The sequence below is a fragment of the Capra hircus genome, chromosome 24 (genome assembly GCF_001704415.2).
Source record: "Capra hircus breed San Clemente chromosome 24, ASM170441v1, whole genome shotgun sequence".
Taxonomy (NCBI): Eukaryota; Metazoa; Chordata; class Mammalia; order Artiodactyla; family Bovidae; genus Capra; species Capra hircus.
The window spans coordinates 42,019,644-42,040,227 of record NC_030831.1 but is presented as its reverse complement, the minus strand read 5'-3'; the positions used below and the strand labels follow the sequence as shown (position 1 = coordinate 42,040,227).

Genomic DNA, 20,584 nt, shown 5'->3' with positions numbered 1-20,584 from the left:
CTAGGAAGTGATAATGTAAATTTACGGAGAATCGTATAGGACGGGTGAGTAGACTTCCAGTAAAAGACCTGTGGAAAATACTTTAAAGTCTGTCAGAACTACTCACCTTGCCTTTGCAGACAGTCCGTGGTGTGTGGGCTCAACTGTGTTCCAATAAAACTTTATTGACAAAAACATTGGTGTGGCCAAACATGGCTGGTGATTTTGCTGGACTGCCTCTATAGGATCTTGTTGGAAGAGCTGTTTAAAGACTGTTGGTCATCTTTTGGCTACAAACCTTAACTCCCCTTCCATTGTAATGAGGATCTGTCTTAGTGTCAGGTCAGTGCTGTTGTAGCATTGGACTTTCACTATATTTTTAGACTTTGTTGACTCATGTTAATGATGCTGGTGGAGGGAGGAGGCAGTTCCTGGCTGCGAAAAGAGTTCTGTTAGATATTGTAAAAGCCGTCATGTAGTTCCATGTATTATTTATCTCAGAGCCATTAGCTGGATGGCCTACTCTTAAATACGTGTTGAGCTGCCTTAAATCTAGTTTTGCTTTTTAAGGTTTGTTGATTGGTTCATTTAGCAAAACCTAATTGAACACCTACTATGAACCAGTGACTATAGCCAGATACACAGGACTTGGTTCTTGTTCTCAGGGTCCTCTCAGTTTCCTAGAATTCAGACTTCTCAAGCAGATGTCTTACAAAGCAAGTTTTTAGCAGTATGTTTCCACTGCTGTTTATTTTGTTTGTATTGTTTTATCTGATCCTGGAGCTACTTAATATCACTTACTACTCTTTGAAGCATGTATTGGTTATAAATCTCTGACTTTATAAAATGCCAGGTTTCTCTCTCACTCACCCTCACTCACCCTGGATCAGGCTTCTTTGAAGGTGTTGAGAAAGGTGCTTCCAGAGTGGTTAAGTGTTGAGATTTGCACTGTTATCTGAAATGAGCACCCCGTCTTCCATTTAGCTAAACCAGCTATTAATATCACATTACTCTCTGCACACTGCCTTCTTTTGGGTCTCCCTCTTCCCGTCTGGGACGCCATCCTGTTCTGCCCATGCCTCATTTCACAGAGAGCTGTCTGGACGGACGACCTCAGTGTCTTGGAGGAAACCCAGAGCGTTTGCATCCTGTCTGTCTTGAGCGCTGGAGAACAAGCGCTGATATGGGCCTGTCTCCTCATCCTGTGCTTGCACACGACATCCACAGACTGTAGGTCCCCTGCACAGTAGCCTGGGTTTATCTTGTGTTCTCATACCATCACCAGCTCTGGCATGCCCTCGGCACATGATAAATCTCAAATGAGTTAATGTAAGAAAGTAATGGATTTTATCCCAAAAGCCTTAAGTAACTGAATCGTTTTTGCTAGTCTTTGTCAGTTTAGCATAAAGCTAACTTTGTGTAAGTAAAACTGATTGTTACTGTTTTAAATCTGGAAGTATTTCACTGATGTTGAGACTCCATTAAGTGAGCACATGGAGTCCGTGTCTGCTGCTGCCCAGCTCGCCATGCACTTCTGGGACCAGCGGTTCCCCAGTCACTTTCCTAGGCCAGGGTCTTGGCTCACCTGGACCCTAAGAATGTTAACTGTCAGCCAGTGTAGATCCGAGGGGATGTGGGTGCTGGTGGAGACGTATTCCTGGCTGACCCTCTGGCACCTCCGAGGAGCTGGGTGCTCTGCTCACTGTGCCAACCCCTCTCCTCCAGTGTGTTTGCACGTATGGCAGTGTTTTCTCATATGGTGGTGTTTGCAAGACTAACTATTAGGAAGGTCAGAATCCTGACCGTCTTCAGCAGCTTGATGGTGCACTGGTTATTACTCAGCTTCAGGAAAAAGCATATTTAGAGAATTGATATTTTTGACAGTTTGAAGCAACTGGTATTCATACAGAATTTAATACTTTGCAGAATTTCATGTGAGGGAAGATGTTTTTCTCTCTTGAAAAGCGTGGCAGGAGTTTGAAGTCAGGACAGATTAGTAATTTTCATTAGCAGACAGAGTGACTTGGCTGGTGACTCTGCTTTTCTTGCTGAGAATGTTAAAATTTAACTTTAATGCTGAGATGAGGCAGTGATAAAGGAGCTTCAGGCCCTTGGAATAGTTTTCCAAACTAATTGGCTTTGAATAAGTTTTTGTTTGTGAATTTTAAATGGAAATTTATTAAGTTCTTCAGGTAACAGATGATGTCTGAAGTTTCAGTCATTTGCTCCCCACCCCCAGCAAGCAATGTCCTGTTGCTTTGATTTTTAAAATTTAGTTTGCATAATATCAAAAAAGCTGTAAAAATAACACAGAGAATCCCATAAACCCTTCTTCTAGATTTCTTCAAATGTTAAGATTTTACCATAGTTGCTTTGTTATTATTTTTCTGAGTTCTTTGAGATAAGTTTTAGACATGATATACTTTCTTAAATATTTCACTGTGTATTTTCTCAAAACACACAGACATGAACACATAACCACAGTCGAAAAGTTAAAATAGATACAATACTGTCATCTAGAGATTTCACTCAAATATTACCAATTATCCCTATCATTTTTTAAAACAAAAGAAAAAATATCTTTAATAGAGAAGATGGTTGGAAAAACGTCATGCAATTCATATGTACATGGAGGACGTTTATTACACACAGGAGCACTGGCTTGGAGGACTGCTGGGGGCCTCCAGGGTGCTGTAGGCCTCGCAGCCAGCCCCTCGCTTTCTGAACAGGGTGTGCGTGTGGAGCCTGCAGCGCAAACGCAGGGTGAGGACCGAGCTCTCGCATAGTTTGCATGTGGCCTAGTTTATGGTTTATCAGGACGGAGGAGAAACACCAGAATTTTAAATGCTGTCACTGTGTGGTCTGTTTTCAGATGACTTTTTAAAATGTTTGTATCTGTATCTAAAACAGCTTTGTAAAATAATCATGCTGTGTTTTCAGAAAATCGTTTCTGAAAACAGTGTAAACATTCCTATAAGACAAAACCTAATCCGGGAAGGGAGTGACCTCCCGAGACCACGCACGGTGGCCGGGGTATCACATAGGTGGTGCCGTCACCTGCCAGGGTGCAGGCCGGGGAGCCTCCTGTGTAATGCCTTTTATTCTGTGTTTCAGGGGAGCACCTTGAGCTTTCCCCCCACACTCGCGGGACATGTGTCCATCCTCACCTCCCTGTCACAGTTCTTAGAAAGAGGTGTCTCGTCACCTGTCTCATCTGCCCGCCTGGGCTCTCAGCCCCCGTCTGTCCTCCCGAGAAAGACGTGGCTTTGCCAGCTATTCCATCAGCCTCCTGCATCTCCAGTTCTTCATCTCTTCTGACCTTTCTCCCTGCGCCTCACGCGCCCTTTTGTACGAGAGGAATGCCGCACTCTTGGTTACTCTGCATGCCTGGCGTGCGGACATTCATGCCCAGCCCACACTCATCCTCCTGAGTCCCCTCTGGTCTGGCTCAGGCTGTGACCACCCTCCCAGGGCGTCACCACCTGGAGCTGCGTGTAGACCCCAGCGCGGCGCATGCAGACAGCAGCATCTCCTCTCTGAGCCATCACACTCGCATTTCTGCTGCCTGAAAGCGCTGCCCCTCTTCTGTCGCCCCTGCCTTCGCATGCCTGTCTGAGCTCGCTTCCCCTCAAGCCTCGCAGACACTGACTGCTTCTTCAGACACGACTCCTGTTGTTCCGACTGAAGCCTTTCCTCCCAGGATCATAGGCGTGCTTCTGTGCGCACTGCTTTGCCGGTGGTCACCTGCTTTGTTGCTGTTTGCCTCTAATTACAACCTCAGGAGCATGACCTGAGTCTCATTCACACACAGATCCTCAATACAGTGTCACCTCCTGGCTCCTAGGAGGTGCTCAGTACACGTTTGTTAAATGTAATTGAGTCAAATAAACTTTAGGGGATAAACTTAGCTTAGGTGATGGATGTAGTGATCAGTGAGCTTTAGGTGTAGTGGCTTGTACCATCTCTCTACCAATTAGATCATGACTCCATTTTAGGGAAACATCTGGGAGTAGAGCTGAAAGTGCAGAAGTAGAATTAACTGTATTTACACCTAAGTGGACTTGAATGTATTTTGTAAGAGTGAATAAGGATCTTGTCTAATGTTGTGTGGAGGGGTTTGTTTCTTTTCAGTGTGGGCAAGGTGGTTTTACTTCTGAGTTTGTCAGTACGTCACTGGAACACAGTGACAATACCATAATCCTAAAAATCAGATAATTTAGAAGATGTGTTTAGCTTAAAATGCCCTGTGGGAATTTATCTTCCTACTGTTCCTTTTTAGTTTCTTTATTATTGAAATTAGCATGATATTTTATCATCACATCTTAAATATTATCTCCTCCAGCTAATACCTAGTAGTTTAATATCTAGACTTAACTGATGTTTGCTTCTCTGAACACAGGACACCTGATGGAAAAAGAAGCATCATCAGTGATACACACAAACCACTGAATTTGTATGGATAACTTGTAATCTTTAATACTTAACATTTAAAGTTAATATTTCTAAAAATAATAACCTTTAATATTTAATTTTAACTCTAAATTGTTTTAAGTAGTATCTTTATTTGGTTTTCTTCAGGAATTATCTTGATACTTTGACTTTCTTTTTCCCAAACGAAGCAGTGAAAGGACCAGGGGTGCAGATGCTCCAGAGGACATAGAGGCCAGGCCCACGGGGGGCGATTCCAGCGTCCACCTGGAAGAGGCGCTGGCGGACGGTGCCGAGACCCCGAGCCAACTGAGCGCTCCCGCGGAGAGCTCCTCACCTCACCGGTCTTCCCCGGAGCCTCCCCCAGACGCGGCTGGCAGCGAGGAGGAGCAAGAGGCCTGCGCCTGCAGGTTAGCGTCCCAGCCAGAGGCGGACACCGGTGCACAGGACTCAGCTCCCTTGGACCAGGAGCAGTACAACTCCTTCCACTTCTGGAGGACTCCTCTCCCCGAGATAGACCTGGACGTGGAGCTGGAGCAGGGCTCCGGGAGCGAGCCCAGCCCACAGGGGCTGGATGTGGAGCCCGAAGTGCCCGCCCCCGGCCCCGCCAGCATCACCATGGCCACCAGGAAGGAGCTGGAGGAGATGATAGAAAACCTGGAGCCACACATTGACGACCCCGATGTGAAAGGTATGGGAGGGAGTCGGTTCTTTGTTCTGATGAAATGTTACTTTCTGAGTTTTTTCTGCCAGAAAGATAACCTTTCAAAAATCGCTATCAACCATTGTCATCATGCATTCTTATCTTGAGCATGATTGGTCTGCATTTTAGGGAGTTAATTTTAGAGGAGCTTGTCATTGTCTGAGTGTAGCAGGTTCTAGTGTCCTGGTTCACAGATCGCTCTGATATGTTCACACACACTCACTGGTCTACAGGTTAAACCTTGAGTCCTGCCTCTGCTCGTCTGCCCTGGGTCTCAACAGACAGTACTTTGTTTTACAGAAGGAGGATTGTGTAGGAAGGCCCATGACCTGTAAGCAGGGATGAGATGCCCGTCTTCCTGTGGAGCAGGATGTGGTGCTCATTGGCGAGGGTCCCACTGGCGTCTTCGTGCCTCAGTTCAGCCCTTGTTCCCATTGGGTTACACATGTGTCACCTGGGTTCTGCCATGGTGAAAGGCAGCCTTGAAGGTCGCTGTGTGTGACTGTTTAAAAAACAGCAAGCTGCTCTCACATGGTGGAGTAGGGGTGTGGGGAGAGGGCCCAGGCCGCCCCATTCCGGGGGTGGGTGCCGGGGGTGGTTTACGGTCTGAGCGTGGGCATCTGACGCCGGTGACGTCAGAGCATCATCAGGGTTCCTGACCACGCTAACCGTCAGGGCAATCTGGAATGTTACTGTAAAACAGAAAGCAGTTTTGAAAAATCCCCAAACTGCAAGTCTCCAGATCTTCTGTGGACTTGGCTTTCCTTGTTTGTTGCAGAAGCTAAACTTGTAAACTGTCAGTTAGCTCAGTGCTGGCAGATCCCTGCTTTTAAAGCAGACAGAGCCATACCTTCAGTGTCCTTCCAGACACACAAAATCCAGTTACATTGAACTTGGGAAGTGTTGTCAGGAGCGGAAGTCAGCAGTTGTCTTCGCTGGGCCTTAGCGTCTGTTGTCACTGTATGGTCACTTGTCTGGAGGACGCACCTGGTGCATACAAGGTGCTCGGTAAGGGACGCTGGATGATTTAGTCGATAAATGACTGTGTTCTCAATCATCAGCATTGCGGACAGAAAGAATGGGGTGACACGTTTAAATTGTAGCAGGTTTAAGAGCTGAATTAGAGAAATAATTAAATCGTAATACAGTATTGCTACTAAAATCTCAATTACAGGCTGTAAATTTTAGGTCAGACAGTGTTAGTCACTGTTTCACGATGGGAAACACAGAGTTATATCCTGAAACTCATATGTCTGTGTAGCTCTTTTCAAAAAGCAAACTACACAAATTACTTCTAGCTTATTTGTTTAAAAAGCATTTAAAGTAGCATATTCGGTATTCCCATTAATGTTTATTAGGTGTTAGAGAATTGGCTGACTAGCAGGCGTGTACAGAGCGCCCCCTGGAGCAGGCTGCCTGTGTGAGGCGTGCTCTGTGAAAGGCTTCCTGGGACAGGGTCATTAGGGGTCAGGGACACAGACCCCACCTGCCATGTCTACCAGGGGCAGAGCACTTGCCCAGTCCAGAGCATGGACCAGACAGTCGGCCTCCTCTAGTTCTGCGGTGATTTCCTTGTGGGAACTCAGAGGATTCTGAAAGGGGAGCAGAAGTGACTAAAGGATTAGTACAGATAGCCGCTGAGATTCCCGGAAGAGTGGGGATACAGTCCACGAGTAAGCTTTCACGATTGGACACCTCAGTGTAATGTGTTCAGTCAGCTCATCCTGTACAGTTCCTGTGTCTCTGCTGCCAGTTACTCGTAGGAAACTTTATAGTACATTTTATAAATGCTGTAGCATGGTAATAGGCTATCTTAATAAAATGCTGATTGCTTTTTAATCATCTCTAAGGAGAGCAGGAGCCCACTTTCTCATCTTTGTACTAAGTAAACTTGCAGTTAAACTTTATAAATTCCTATGTTTTGAGCATCCAGGGGGATTGTTACTTGAATTAATGCTAAACAAATTTTTTTTTTTTGCTAAATTCCTCATTTGGGGCAGAGGAGGAAGAATGCTTGTCTTCACTTTGAACAACTTTTATACAGAAGATAATAACTCAAAGTCGTAGACAAGGCTGGTTGTCAGACTTCAGCACTGCTGCTTGGCGATCTGTTGTTTTGCTTTCCTGAGAACAAGACAGTGCTTGTTTGGGATCCCTGTGTTTGGGGCAAGTCACTGATTTCACTTTAAAAAATTAGAGGAAAATACAAATAAACCAGAGTAAGATGTGAGATGTTTAAATGTGACTGCCACAGACGTCTTTGTAATTCCCGTGTTTTATGTTGGCAGGGTCTGTGTGACTGCTCTCCTGCTAAGGTGGCTTAGTAAGTAAGCCAGTCCCGCTCATGGTCCCCGAAACATAGTTCACTGACCTTGAAATTGACTAGATAGCACCTCTTCTCGTACTAACGCAGAATAATGCACAGTAGTGGGTAAACACTTTAATCTCATGAAAGCGTATTAGTTTTCTACTTCTTCCCTGGGAAAACTAATGATTGACCACAGTAGTGGTCTCTTCCAGCTTCTCGAGGGTAGTGTCCCCAGAACACTGCACCTCGTTGAGCCCATAACAGCGTCCGCGAAGGGGTAGTCCCACACAGCAGCCCCGCTCACAGCCTGTCCTTCCACCCACAGCGCAGGTGGATGTCTTGGCTGCTGCCCTGCGCGCCTCCAGCCTGGACGCTGGTGACGAGGCCAGCGAGGCCGCCCGGAGGGTCCCCCAGGACGAGCTCCCCAGCTGCCGGCTCGACCATGACGCCTCTGGGCCTTTGATCAGTGAGGAGGTGAGGGTGCCACGGGGTGGGCACATGTTCTCGGGCGGCCGTGGGGCTCATCCCGGCCACTTAGTGCCCCCCTTCTGCATAAAGTCGCCGCGTGTCATCTCTGTGACACCCGAGGGTCACGGCTTGTGCTTGGAGTTAGCAGTTGGTCCATCCTCCTCACCTGCCCACTGCAGCCCAGGTGAGGGCACCGCAGGGGGCAGAGCCTTCTGTTGGGGTGACGAACTCCCCCCTTGTCTTTCTGGAGAGGCGCTGGGTCTCTGACCGGCCTCTCCCTGCAGCAAGCATGGTGTTGAGCGAAGATCGGGACTTGAGGCCAGGAGTAGGTGTGGGCTGAGCTAGCCCCCGGCCTGTGTCCTGCAGTGGCTTTCCCCGTGCTACCGTGTCATCTGTGACAAGAAAAAAAAGGTGTCTTTGTGAACTTAGAAATAGCCAGAAATAGTAGAAGAAAAACTGCGTACGACATACCGTAGAAGAGTTGACTGTAGTACCCTCTAAGTACTGTTTTTATTGATTGCTAATTTTAGATATTTGGGCCTTTCCAAAATTACTTCTAAATTTGCTTTTCACTTACATTTCTTCTGGAATTTATTTTTAAACCTTAAGCAGCTTGTTCTGCAAATTTGATTTGAGGCAGGGGAACTCTTAGGAGGTCTTACGTCTGTTTATAAACGTTGAAAAGCATAAAGACTTCATATATATTCCTCCTTTGGAGGTCGTGAAAGGTGAGCAGCTTAGATGGTGTAGGAGCAAGGAGCTGCCTGGCGGGGTGGCTGTCTAAGTGGCTTTTCTCCCAGCAGACCGTGGACTCTGCCCTGCACTCCATGCACAATGGCTCAGACGCGGGCCCCGGCAATGGCTTCAGCCCTGAAGAGGAAAGGAGAGCTAAAGTCCAGGTCAGCGACCCCAGACATGTTACTTTCACCCTGCTTTCAGCCCATTTCTCCCCGAATCTGGCCCTTCTGATAATGTTTTGGAAAGGAGTGCTTGCATGTGTGTCATATTTTTGATGAGAATATTCAAGCAGTGGAGTGGAGAACAAGCAGAGACCTTTCCTTTCTCACACCATGACCCCTTCCCCCCAGGGTGCCCACAGCCACCCTCCTTCCGTGTTTCCTCAGAGCGAGTCTGCGGGCACGTGAGCACAGGCGTGCGCACCTTTGTATTTCAGAGACAGACAGGCTGTCACGCCTGGTCTTCATGCCTGGGTTGTGTGGCTTGTAAGGTGGAGCTGGGTTTCAGAGAGGAGAATGTGGACGCAGGGCCAGAGCTGCCATGAGGTGCCGTAGGCCACAGGGTGCCCTGAGACAGAGGCTTCAAGTGTGGGGCCGCTGGGGTGTGGTGGTGCCTTTCTTTCTTTTCATTTTAAAAACATCATGTCTTGGAGCTCTTTGCACAGGAACACAGATCCTCCTCCGCCCCCACCCCAGCACAGCAGCGCCCCCGCCATGTGGGCAGGGCTGTGGCGGGGGTGCAGGTGTGCTCTGACATTGCAGGTGAAGCCCATGCACCGTGTTGGTGCCTGGGCCAAAGGGGGCGATTCCTTGATTGTTGTTTGTTCTGTTGATTAAAAATGGAGCCCACATTCACAGTGTTTTAAAGCACGCTTTTCCAAGCTAGTACATACAGACTGGCTCCTTGCTTCCATGAACTCCCACTTTATTTTTTAAAAATAGAGACTAAGTTTACAAAGTTCAGAATTGCACTTCCTTCACAGTTTTCTCCAGCACCCACTTGGTTTTTCACCCAAGGCAGCATTGTGCCTTTATCTTGTAGCTCCCTGCAAAGCTGTATCACCCAAGATCATTGATACTAGTTGTTAGAGGTGTGCACACTTCGAGTTTCCATAGATAATTGCTAAAACTCCCCTCTGGAGGTGGTGGTGGTGGTTTTAAGATGCTGGCTGGTTGGCGGCACGGGAGCAGACCCGTTTCCCCTGGGTCTCTGGGTCACTCCAGACTCTGTAATCTTTGCCAGCACTGAACCACCTGCTCTTGTTTCTGGCGTCTTGTAAATTTAGTGAACAGTTCTCATCGTCATCTAAGCTGTTTTCTGTTTTAAGGTCTTGTCTGTCGTCTTTGTCCTAGAGGTACTTTTATTCACTGATACATGTATTTCCCTTTGCATGTTTCCTTCTCTCTCAGTTATTAGAGACGTGGAGACAGGTTTTTTGCTGCTGTATGAGATGCTGCGTTAAATCCAGGTATTTAACATAAGCATACCTAATCTATAAAGTCTTACCCTGTCTCGTTTAGGACGTGGTGCCCCAGGCCCTGCTTGACCAGTACCTGTCCATGACCGACCCCTCACGGGCGCAGACCGTGGACACCGAGATCGCCAAGCACTGCGCCTACAGCCTGCCGGGCGTGGCGCTGACGCTCGGCCGCCAGAACTGGCACTGCCTGCGTGAGACCTACGAGACGCTGGCCTCGGACATGCAGGTGCGGGGCCGCCAGCCAAACCTTGGGGCCGGGGCACAGGGCGGCGCGCAGAGGGTCTTCCTGTGGGTCCAGGCTCCTCCCTCCACTCGCACATCGCACCTTCTTTTGGACTAAACCCCTAAAATCCGCCTCCCATTTGAACTGCCGACGTCCCCAACTCACAGAGGTGCTGGCGCTGTGGTCTGAAATGTATGTGCAGATTAATTCTTAAGAAAGTGGGGCCCTTCCCCCAGAAACAGTAGCAGAAATGCTTCCTCCACACAGCCGGTGACCCTGAGCGGTTTTCCGCCTTTGTTCCCCGGCCTCTCGTGGCTGTGGTGACAGTGACGGGACAGCTCTGAGCGGAGCACCCTACCCTCCTCCATGGTGGGGCACATAGCTGCAGGCACAGCATTCTGTCTCAGGAAGAGGTCCTGGTGTTTGGGAATGGGGATAAACCCCTTGTCCTAACCAGCTTCTCAGCAAGTAAAGTTTTAAGCAAAATAACAAAGTAAAATTTTAAGCCCACATGAAGGTAAATAAGGGTTTGACCTAAAGTCGCCTATAAAAGCAGGGCATTCCTGTTCAGTGGCTCTTTTCCAGGGCTGCCTTCAAGAGCTTTGCCCAATCTTGTATTTATTGAATGGCCAGTTCCTTAAGAATATGTTTTGGGGTTGTTTTGAATCCAGGGTAGACCGTGTGGAGCCAGGAGGGGGGAACCAGGAGGTTGGGCCCCCAGTGCTCCGAAGGCGCGCAGGCGGCTCCACCGTGCTCGCCAAGCGTTGTGTTCCTTCCTGAGTGAAAGGGGGAATGATACATACTCTGAGGGACTTGACGTTCTTCTGCCAGTTTTTGATAGAAAGTGAGCATTTTAAACTGGGTATCTATTATTACTATTTTATTTTGATTTCACTTGAGGTTAATAACACTGTTCAGATATAAATTAGCCTTCATGTATTGTCCGGACGTCAAAGCACCAGGACTTTGTGTTCGGCTCACTAATGCTGTCGTCTTCACTCATGCAGTGGAAGGTTCGAAGAACGTTAGCCTTCTCCATTCACGAGCTCGCCGTCATCCTGGGAGACCAGCTCACAGCTGCAGACCTGGTCCCAATTTTTAATGGATTTTTAAAAGACCTCGACGAAGTCAGGATAGGTGTCCTGAAGCACTTGCACGACTTTCTGAAGGTAACTTCTAAGTCCTTTTACATTAAAACACTGGCCTTGCACTGTAGATTTAGAGTCTTGACTCCACGCTGCCATCAAGATAGGTTCCCGTGTGTTCCGTGAGAAGTGTTGCCATGAGCTTGATGGCAAAAGGTGACTTAGAAAAGAGTCCCACTCTGATCAGTTTTGCTGGTGTCACTTTAGTGTTTAATTTAAAAATCACGCTGAGTTTCATTTGGAAATGATGTTAGATCACGGTTACAAACATTGGTACTTTTTTTCCTCAAACGTTACTGAACTGAACACACAGAAAGTCCCATAGACGTTCAGCCTTCTGTGTTGTATGGGAACTCTGAGCGGTCCCCTTGTCCTCCCCCTCTGACGTGGACCATGGTCTCCAGTACGAGAGCACTGACCGTAAATGGTTTAGCCCTGGGCAGCTACCGTAGTCCTAAGTCTGAGGTGCAGGAGAATTGTAATCACAGTTTCTCAGAGTGTCCCGAATTGTCCCCTCGACTCAGACCCCAGTGGGGAATCGCACGTTGCATTGAAGTGTCTCTTCAGTCCCTTAGATCTAGATCAGCCTCCCTGACTCCCACCTTCAGTGGCCTGGGCCTGTTTGAAGAGGCTGGGCTGGTGGTCTTGCCGAATGTCCCCAGTTTGAAATGTCTGAGCGCTGTCAGCTAGTCAGATTCAGTGTCACAGGTGGTGCGTGCAGGGGCACGGCCTCTCTGCATGGGTCCTGGGTCTCCTCTCAAGGGTAACACGGTGTGGGCTCCTGGGGCCCCGGTGGTGCTGAGTCCAGACTCCTGGTCATGGGTCGGCGCCTCTCAGTGGGCAGTGCATTCAGGCTCTGAGCATCTCTCCCCGCTGTTTCTGTGCTCGTGTGTCTGTACCCAGCTCCCTGCTGAATCACTTATGACCGTGTGGATTGTAAAATACCAGTGTTCTATTTTTGTAACTCTTTCTATAGTTACTAGTATCTCCTGTAAAGATAACCTTTTCCTTCTCTTCCTCTGCCTTTTTGGAAGTTTTTTTTTTTTTTGATAGTATCAGTGTGGACTCCAGAATTACCTTTTTATTCTGTGTAACAGAATCCATTTCTGTTGTTTGTTTGAAGTGTAAATTTGGCAACTGAGACCCCTTGAAGCCACCTCCTGTGTCCTTTCTGCCCCTCATTTCCAGGCCTGTCTCACTTTCAGGCCCAGCTTCTTCTGTCTGCCCGGCAGCCCTGGTCCTTTCTGGGGAGCCTGGGTGTCTGGAGCTGAGCTCCAGGCTCTCGTTCTTAGGGACAAGAGCTTGGGGAGGGGGTTTGAAAAGGCATTTAGTTTATATGGTGTCTTCACTTCCAATCCAATACCATTTCCTCTCCTTTCTTCACACTTTTTCTTTTCTTGTGGTAAAAGCTCTGTTTTTTAGCATCATTACCATATTTAGTCATTTGCTAATTTAGTTGAGCAAATGAAAAAGTTTCAGAATTACTCCAATAATAAGTCCAACATGAAACCAGCCACATAATGGTCAGGACTTCCTTCAGCACATTGTCGTTAGAAAGTACTCTGTGAAGCTAGAGAATCCGATTACTGAGTTTAAACTTAGACTGTTTCTTTGTGACTCAGATGGTAAAGAATCTGCCTGCAATGGAGGAGACCTAGGTTTGATCCCAGGGTCAGGAAGATCCCCTGGAGGAGGGTATGACAACCCACTCCAATATTCTTGCTTGGAGAATCCCATGGACAGAGGAGCCTGGTGGGCTACAGTCCATGAGGTCTCAAAGAGTCGGGCACAACTGAGCGACTAATAGACACGTCAACTTTTAGAGGTTGCCCCCTCATTGACTATGAAGCTACTTTCAAATATTTACAGAACCATTATTGGGGTAAATTAGCTTTTTCAGTCAAGTATTTATGAGCGCCTACAATGTGCCGTTACAGTGCCGTGCACTGGGCACAGACGTGTGAGCAGGCGCACGGTGCCTGCTCGGGGGTGGCCCTGCGGTGCTCCTGGGCCTTGCCTGGGGTGGGGGCAGGGCTCAGCGGAGGCCAGAGGAGGCCATGCACTGGCCCAGGAAGCAAAGACGAGGAAGGGAGGACTCCTGACGGTGGGTGGCGGAGTCAGGAGCGGCAGGCTTCAGCCGGCGCTGGAGACGGCCTCTGTGCTCCCCCAGGACTGGCGCGCGGCTCGCAGCTGCTCAGCAGCGGGCGAGGGAAGCCGCCTCCACCTCGTCCTCGTGAGCGCTCTTGTTTTGTTTCTTCAGCTTCTTCACATCGACAAGAGAAGAGAGTACCTGTATCAGCTTCAGGAGTTCTTGGTGACTGACAACAGCAGGAACTGGCGCTTCCGAGCCGAGCTGGCCGAGTGAGTCCTCACGACCGAGCGACCTTTGGGGTGTTTGGAGGTGGGGGTTGCTCCCCCCTGCCTGTCCTGGGTTTACTGCCTCGTCACCGCGTGGATCCTCACTTCTGCCTGGCGTCCAGCTCTTTTCATGAGGCTTGTGATGTGGGGTCTGACTGGTAGTGAGTTCCCACAGATTGGGTTTTTTTTTAAGACTCTGTCACCTTCGTTTTTTAAAATTGTGGTAAAATACACACAAGCACCTTTGCCGCCGCGCGGTGCCCCCACCGTCCCGTTTAGAGCGTCTCTTCATCCGAGAAGGCCGCCCCGGGCACCCGCAGCCCAGTCAGTCCGCTGTGTCCGTACATTTGTGAGCAGCTCCTCTGGGGCGACCGTGTGAGCCGCGGGCGGCTGTGCGGCCCCTTCGCATAGCCGTGCCGTCACGCTCTTCGCGGGCAGCTGTCGGAATGCCCGTCCCTGTGACGAGTGTGCACCGCTCTCGTGTACCCACCGCCTTCCAGTCCGTTCCCCTGGCCGGGTTCTGCGTTTTGGCTGCTGTGGGCGCTGCTGCTGTGAACACCCATGGATAGGTGGTGGTCTCAGGGTTTTGAGGTGGACGTGCTGGGTCATCCACTGATTGTGTGTTCATTTGATCGAGGAACCGCATGGCTGTTTCCACAGTGGCTGCCGGCTCTTGCATCCCCACCAGTGACGGGGGTGCCCGGGTTAGGGGCGCGTTTCCCCACGCTTCCCTCTCTTTCCAGTCGTAGCCAGTATCGCTGCAGGTGTAGAGTGCCACCGTGGGTCTCAGTGTGCGTCTCCTCAGTGGTTAGTGATGCTCACCTTCTCACGTGCTGTTGGCCACTTGCACCTGTTCTCTGGAGAGACGTCTTTTCAAGTCCATTGCCTGTTTTTCAATTGGGCGTTGTCAGAGGTCTTTGTTAAATATTCTGGATTCTGGGCATCGCCTGCATTTTCAGAAGATGCCTTTGCCTGGGTGTGGGCTTGGGGTATTTATTTCAGCGCATTCCAGGGTCACTGACCCGGGCTCTGTCCCACCCGGTCTCCTCTTCTGCAGCTGGTGTGGACGCAGGGCATCTGTCCAGGCAGCGGACACCATTTCAGGTGGTGTCGCCGTGTCACCTTTGTGCCCAGGGCGCTTCTACACAGTGTGGGCTGCTGTTGCGTTTTGCTGAGGGTGGGGACTGGGGACCTCCTCTACCCGGAGCCCTCGCAGCCCTGGGCTGGGGTTGCCACCTATGTGGTAGAGGCTGCCCAGTGCGGGGCAAGGGGAGGCCCTCTGCCCCCTTGGTTGGGCCTTAGTCCTGGGGAGGCCTGTGTGCTGGAGCCCTCACCCACCCTGGGGCCATGTCACTGCCTGGATCCATGCTCCATCTGGGCAGTGCTCCCCACCCCTTTCCAGCAGGACGAGACTCTTGCTTGGCATCAGCCAGGGGTCTCGGCTCAGGAAGCTCCTCCTGGCCTTCCAGGCCAGCTTCCACGTGGGGCACTGACAGGCTTTGCTGCCTTTCCATGGAGTTGGGGGCTTGAGGCTTCTGCTCACGAGGGCATGGCCTCCTCCACTTTCCCAGGCTGGGACAGGGTCTGCAGGGCACCTCTCCCGGGGTCTGCGTGCCCTTTGATGGGGCATCTCGTCGCTTTGTTGTTCACCTGACTGTGCACGTGACCCGCCGTGAGTTCCACTCAGACTCAACCAGGACGGCATGTGCTGCAGGCGAGCAGCCATCTTTCATGCTGGCGGAGGGTTTGTGACTGCGTTTTTGCCTCTCATCGTTCTGCAGGCAGCTCATCTTGCTCCTAGAGCTGTACAGCCCCCGGGATGTGTATGACTACCTGCGCCCCATCGCCCTGAACCTCTGTGCGGACAAGGTGTCCTCCGTGCGCTGGATCTCCTACAAGCTGGTAGGTGGTTGCGTTATTCAGTGATGAATTCCAAAGGAGAAACGGGGGCCTGGAGCAGCGGCCTCGCTGAGGCCGGGCAGCGGTGTGGCTCACCCGCGTGTCCCCCGCAGGTCAGCGAGATGGTGCGCAAGCTGCATCGGGCAGCGCCGCCCACCTTTGGTGCAGACCTCATCCAGGAGCTGGTGGAGAGCTTCGGCCGCTGTCCGCGGTGGTCCGGGCGGCAGGCCTTCGTCTTCGTCTGCCAGGTGAGGGCCCCCTTCACTCCCGTCCTGTCCCTGAGTGCAGAGCTTTGCTATCTGGGCACCCCACCCCCACCCCGTCCCCCGAGCTCCCTATTGGTGCCTGGAGTTCCCAGGTTTGTGAAGGTGAACATGTTGCCAGGCCTCCGCTGTGCACCTCTTGGGGACTTACTGCATCACGTCGAGTTCCTGAGTGCCCGGGATATTAGTTTAAAGGTAGTCACGGGACTCTGAGGCACTTCAGCGGTTTCTGAAGGGCTTCTCGAGCTGGCATTCCAGCCTGGTTGATGGAGCCAGCAGCTGACGCAGGTCTCTGTCCCCAGACCGTCATCGAGGATGACTGCCTGCCCATGGACCAGTTCGCCGTGCAGCTGATGCCACACCTGCTCACCTTGGCGAACGACAGGGTTCCCAACGTGCGCGTGCTGCTTGCGAAGACACTGAGACAAACTCTGCTGGAGAAAGGTGGGCCGGAGGCCTGAGCAGGAGGGCTGGGGTTGTGGGAAAGTCTGACACTGAGTCAGGGGCGAGGAGAGGGACGGTGAACTTTCACCCACCTGTTCCACATGGCCTTGTCTTCATACTTTGAAGTCAGTAGTGTGGCCAGTTGGGTATCCAGCAAGGACCGTGCCTTTGGCACCCACCTGACCTCCATCTCGGCTTCGGGGCGGGAGGCGCATGTGCGTCAGGCGGAGGACGTGTCTTTAGTGTCTGCTTTGCTGCAGATTATAAGCTCCTCCCTCGAGACTCAGGCTGTTGGACTGCCCCCACCCAAATGCCTGATAAATGTCCCTTGACGTGTGAATTCGTGAGTAGGGACAGGTAGAGTTTTGCGTAGACAAACTTTGAAATAGAACGCAGGGGCCTGTACATTGTTCCCCGTTTCTCCTTTGGAATTCATCACTGAATGATTGAAGAAGACTCTGGTTCTCTTTGTGTAGGTAGTTTGTATTTGGAAAAGTTTTTCCTCTACCTAAGTCAAGTAATGGCTGTAACAAGCACCAGTTTTAATATATTTATTAGCATTGCTGCCATTAGATCTCACAAGATTTAGTCTGTTAGAAAAACAAGGTAAATTTTTGATTCTCTTATATTCGGGTGTTTTCCATAGAACATGAGTTAGTCTGGATCACTGTTGGTCATCCAACAAAGCTAACTCTGATTGTCTGCACTTCCTGTTTCCAGAGCACTTCCTGACCTCCGCCAGCTGTCACCAGGAAGCTGTGGAGCAGACCATCATGGCCCTGCAGATGGACCGCGACAGTGATGTCAAGTACTTCGCCAGCACCCACCCGGCCAGCACCAGGATCTCTGAAGATGCCCTGAGCACAGCCTCCTCCACCTACTAGTTGGCGTGGTCCCGGGGGCCTCCCGCTCCCGGGGAGCCGAGGTCCCGCTGGCGCCCACGCGTGGCCAGGACAGCCTTGGGGCCCGTCCTCCCGCGACACTCGGCTGCAGGTGCAAGTTGCCTACACCGATTCCAGGGATTCTCAGAGTCAAGAGAAAGTGCAGTCAACGCCGTTGTCTCGTCTTGACTTGAAGGGAAAACACTTTTCTCAGAGGATTATAATTGTCACCGAAGCCTTAAATCCTTCCGTCTTCCTGACTGAACGAAACTTGAATCGCCCAGCGTTCTCCTCGGAAGGGATGCGACGCCGAGGCCTCTTTGCTTCCCACTGGTTGATTTCACCACCGCGAGACGGAAACGCAGCCAGAAGGTGGAGACTGCCATCCGGGCTGGGCCGAGACCGCCAGCACCAGGCCTCGCCGTGTCCACGCGGGCAGGGCCCTGCGGGGGCTGCGGCCGCCGCCCCGTCCAGCCCAAAGTATGACTAGTTTAGCCGTGCATAAACGGGGAGGAGATATTTTTTGGATTTCTCCTGAGGGCTCAATGCTAACACTACGTGGAGCTGATTGTGACTCTTAAATGCAGCATATTGCTGTGCACACTCACAGAGTCTGCCGAGCATCCGTGTCCTGGTTTCTTCATGCTGGTCATGACCCGGAGGAAATTTATTAGCACGTATTCTGTATGTCAGGTGTTTTTAACTTGATCATGATCGGCTCTGAGGTGCAACTTGTCTCACATACTGTATACCACCGTGCCCCCGGGGAGGGCCGCAGTCTGTAATCATGCTCTTGGACTGTTGTGCACAAGTTCTCTTGTCCAAATAAAATTTATTACTAAGATCTATACAGAGATGGACACACTTCTGACTGCTTTCTAGAATAAATGCAATTTGTGACCTGTATTAATGATTTTAGTATAAAATGGGAAAACTGGATTAAAATATTTGTCTTTTAACTAGTTTGGTAACTTCTTTGAAACTTGTGCACATCCTGGGCCGGTAGCAGGGCCTCCCCACTGAGGGCGAGTATGCACCCCGGTTCCCACCCCCCACACCGCCTGGGGGGTCTTCACTCCCAGGAAAGGCCTCTGAGCCCAGGTCTCTGCGTGCGAGGGGATGGTGAAGCCTGCCCGCCCCACGTCTGGCAAGTGAGATGCCGCATGGACAAGCTTCGTGAAGGCTGTGAGAGATGCTTGCTCGTGGTTTCCGTTCTGCCTTCTCAGCTGGTGGGCACTCCCCAGGCGTGTCGTGAGCCCACTGTGACCTCAGACCTCGGGGATCCACAGGCTGCTTCCTGCACTTGTCATTACAGATGAGCCTCTGGTTCCTCCTCTCATTATAACTGGATGTTTGTGCTCTGGGAACGTGTGTGGACAGATTCACGGAGACGAACAAAAAAGTAAACACACAGGTAATGTGTGACACAGGTAATAAGGGCAGAGCCACAGAGTAAAAAGTGATGGGGGTGGTGGGCAGGCGTTAGGGGAACACGTCTGTGAGTCAGTGTAAGAGTAGAGACGGAAGGAGGTAGGGCCTCTTGATGTCAGCCTAGTTCTGAGATGCATGTTCTCTGCTATTAGGCTATAAAGAGATACTGTCCCTTCCCCCACATTTCAGTTCCGTAAATTAATTAGAATTCTACACTAGATCAAACTAGTCAGTCCTAAACGAAATCAACCCTGAATATTCATTGGAAGGACTGATGCTGAAACTGAATCTCCAATACATTGGCCACCTGATTCAAAGAACTGACTCATTAGAAAAGAACCTGATGCTGGGAAAGATGGAAGGCAGGAGGAGAAGGGGATGACAGAGGATGAGGTGGTTGGATGGCATCACCAACTCAATGGACATGAGTTTGAGCAAGCTCTGGGAGATGGTGAATCAGACTCGACTGAGCAACTGAACAACAGCTATACTAGTAGCTGCGTTTTTTTTTTTTAAGCAGTGGCAAGAATAACAGTCCGTTTTGGGGTGAAGAACCTGGATTTAGGGTCAGCTAGAGCATCAGCCAGCTCCTCCCGTGGCACTGGGCCATGTCCTCACCGTCGGGTCCTAAGCTGGATTCCAGGGGCCTCCACACAGCGGGCAGGGGAGGACGCCTGAGTGATGGTCAAGGCTTCTCGGCGTGGGCCACCTCCGGCAGAGCTCAAGAGAAGGTGAGGTTGGCCTGTCAGCTCCTGATCGCAGCTTTCTCTAGTCACCCTTAGGGGTGAACGGAGCGGCAGGTGGAGCCTCTGAGGATGGGAGGACACCGGCCCCCAGGGGCAGTGAAACCCAGCGGACTCAGACACTGACGCCTCCGTGCTTCTTCCAGGTCCCCCAGAGGCTAAAAGAGACCACAATCTGGTAAGTACCTAAAATGAACAGGATTTGTGCTGGTGGCATTTAGTGTTGGGCGGCTCCTCGCGGGAGTAATTCCGTGCTGCTGCGGGACTCTGAGTGACCTGAGTGAACAGGAAACTTTTTCCAGATTGGAGCCTCCTGCTTGGCCAGTGTCCTTGAATGTCGCCCCTCCTGCAGCCCCTTTGTCGCCTGCCTCCCTCCAGCCGGGCCTGCTCCCAGGTCCCCCGTGTCCCCAGTGGGGAGTCCCCCTTGAGCCTCTCCCAAGTACCTGAGTGTCCCTCCCTAACAAAACCCACCACCCAAGGCCACCAGCCCTCTGTGACTCCTAGAGGCTTGGGGGTTGCCTTTGTGCCTGTGAGCTTTCCCTTGAAGCCCCCAAGGCCCTTGTGGTGCCAGAACCCTGCAGTCTTTCTGCAACTCTCTGGAACCGTGAATTGGTGAGGGCTGAGTCCACAGCCGGCCTGATGATGCAGCCCACAGGGTCCCTCCCACCTCTGTGCGGCACTGGGTGGGCCTGCTCCTGGCAACCCGTCCCCAGCGGGTGGGCACTAGGACCCTGGGGGTGGCGAGGGGCAGTGTGTTGGAGGTAGGGAGCAGCCAATATGAAACTGACCCCAACAGGAAAAGCGCTGTGTCTCAGGCACCGGCTGCCAGCACTGCCATCTCTGAGGCTCCAGGAGATGGAAGCAGTGGGCAGCGGGAGGAAAAAGCAGAGGCGCCCAGGAGCCCAGAGTTAAGCCCCTGCCTCCAGAATGGTGGGAGTCCTCCAGCCCAGAGCAGGTGAGCCTGGGAGCAGACGTAGGGGAGCAGGCCTTTGAGGCTCCCCACCTTCGCCTTTGTGAATGCGTCGAGCCCCGCGGGGCGATGACCTGCCAGGGTCGGAGCTGGACGTGGGGTAGATGACTGTGGGGAGGGCAG

General features: G+C 51.0%; 1 protein-coding gene across 3 annotated transcripts in view; it reads left to right on the top strand.

Moving 5' to 3' along the window:
- PPP4R1 (protein phosphatase 4 regulatory subunit 1) overlaps positions 1–18,276 on the top strand; it is a 49,163-nt gene extending 30,887 nt beyond the window's left edge. For 2 of the 3 annotated variants that reach the window (XM_018039435.1, XM_018039433.1), the window contains exons 11-20: positions 4,599–5,098; positions 7,744–7,892; positions 8,690–8,785; positions 10,145–10,330; positions 11,335–11,496; positions 13,733–13,833; positions 15,612–15,732; positions 15,843–15,977; positions 16,295–16,436; positions 17,157–18,276. In XM_018039435.1, the coding sequence (XP_017894924.1) occupies positions 4,599–5,098; positions 7,744–7,892; positions 8,690–8,785; positions 10,145–10,330; positions 11,335–11,496; positions 13,733–13,833; positions 15,612–15,732; positions 15,843–15,977; positions 16,295–16,436; positions 17,157–17,320 (1,756 nt within the window). In that variant the 3' untranslated portion in view covers positions 17,321–18,276. The remainder of the gene's footprint in view (positions 1–4,598; positions 5,099–7,743; positions 7,893–8,689; positions 8,786–10,144; positions 10,331–11,334; positions 11,497–13,732; positions 13,834–15,611; positions 15,733–15,842; positions 15,978–16,294; positions 16,437–17,156) is intronic. The other variant, XM_018039434.1, reaches the window with a different exon arrangement.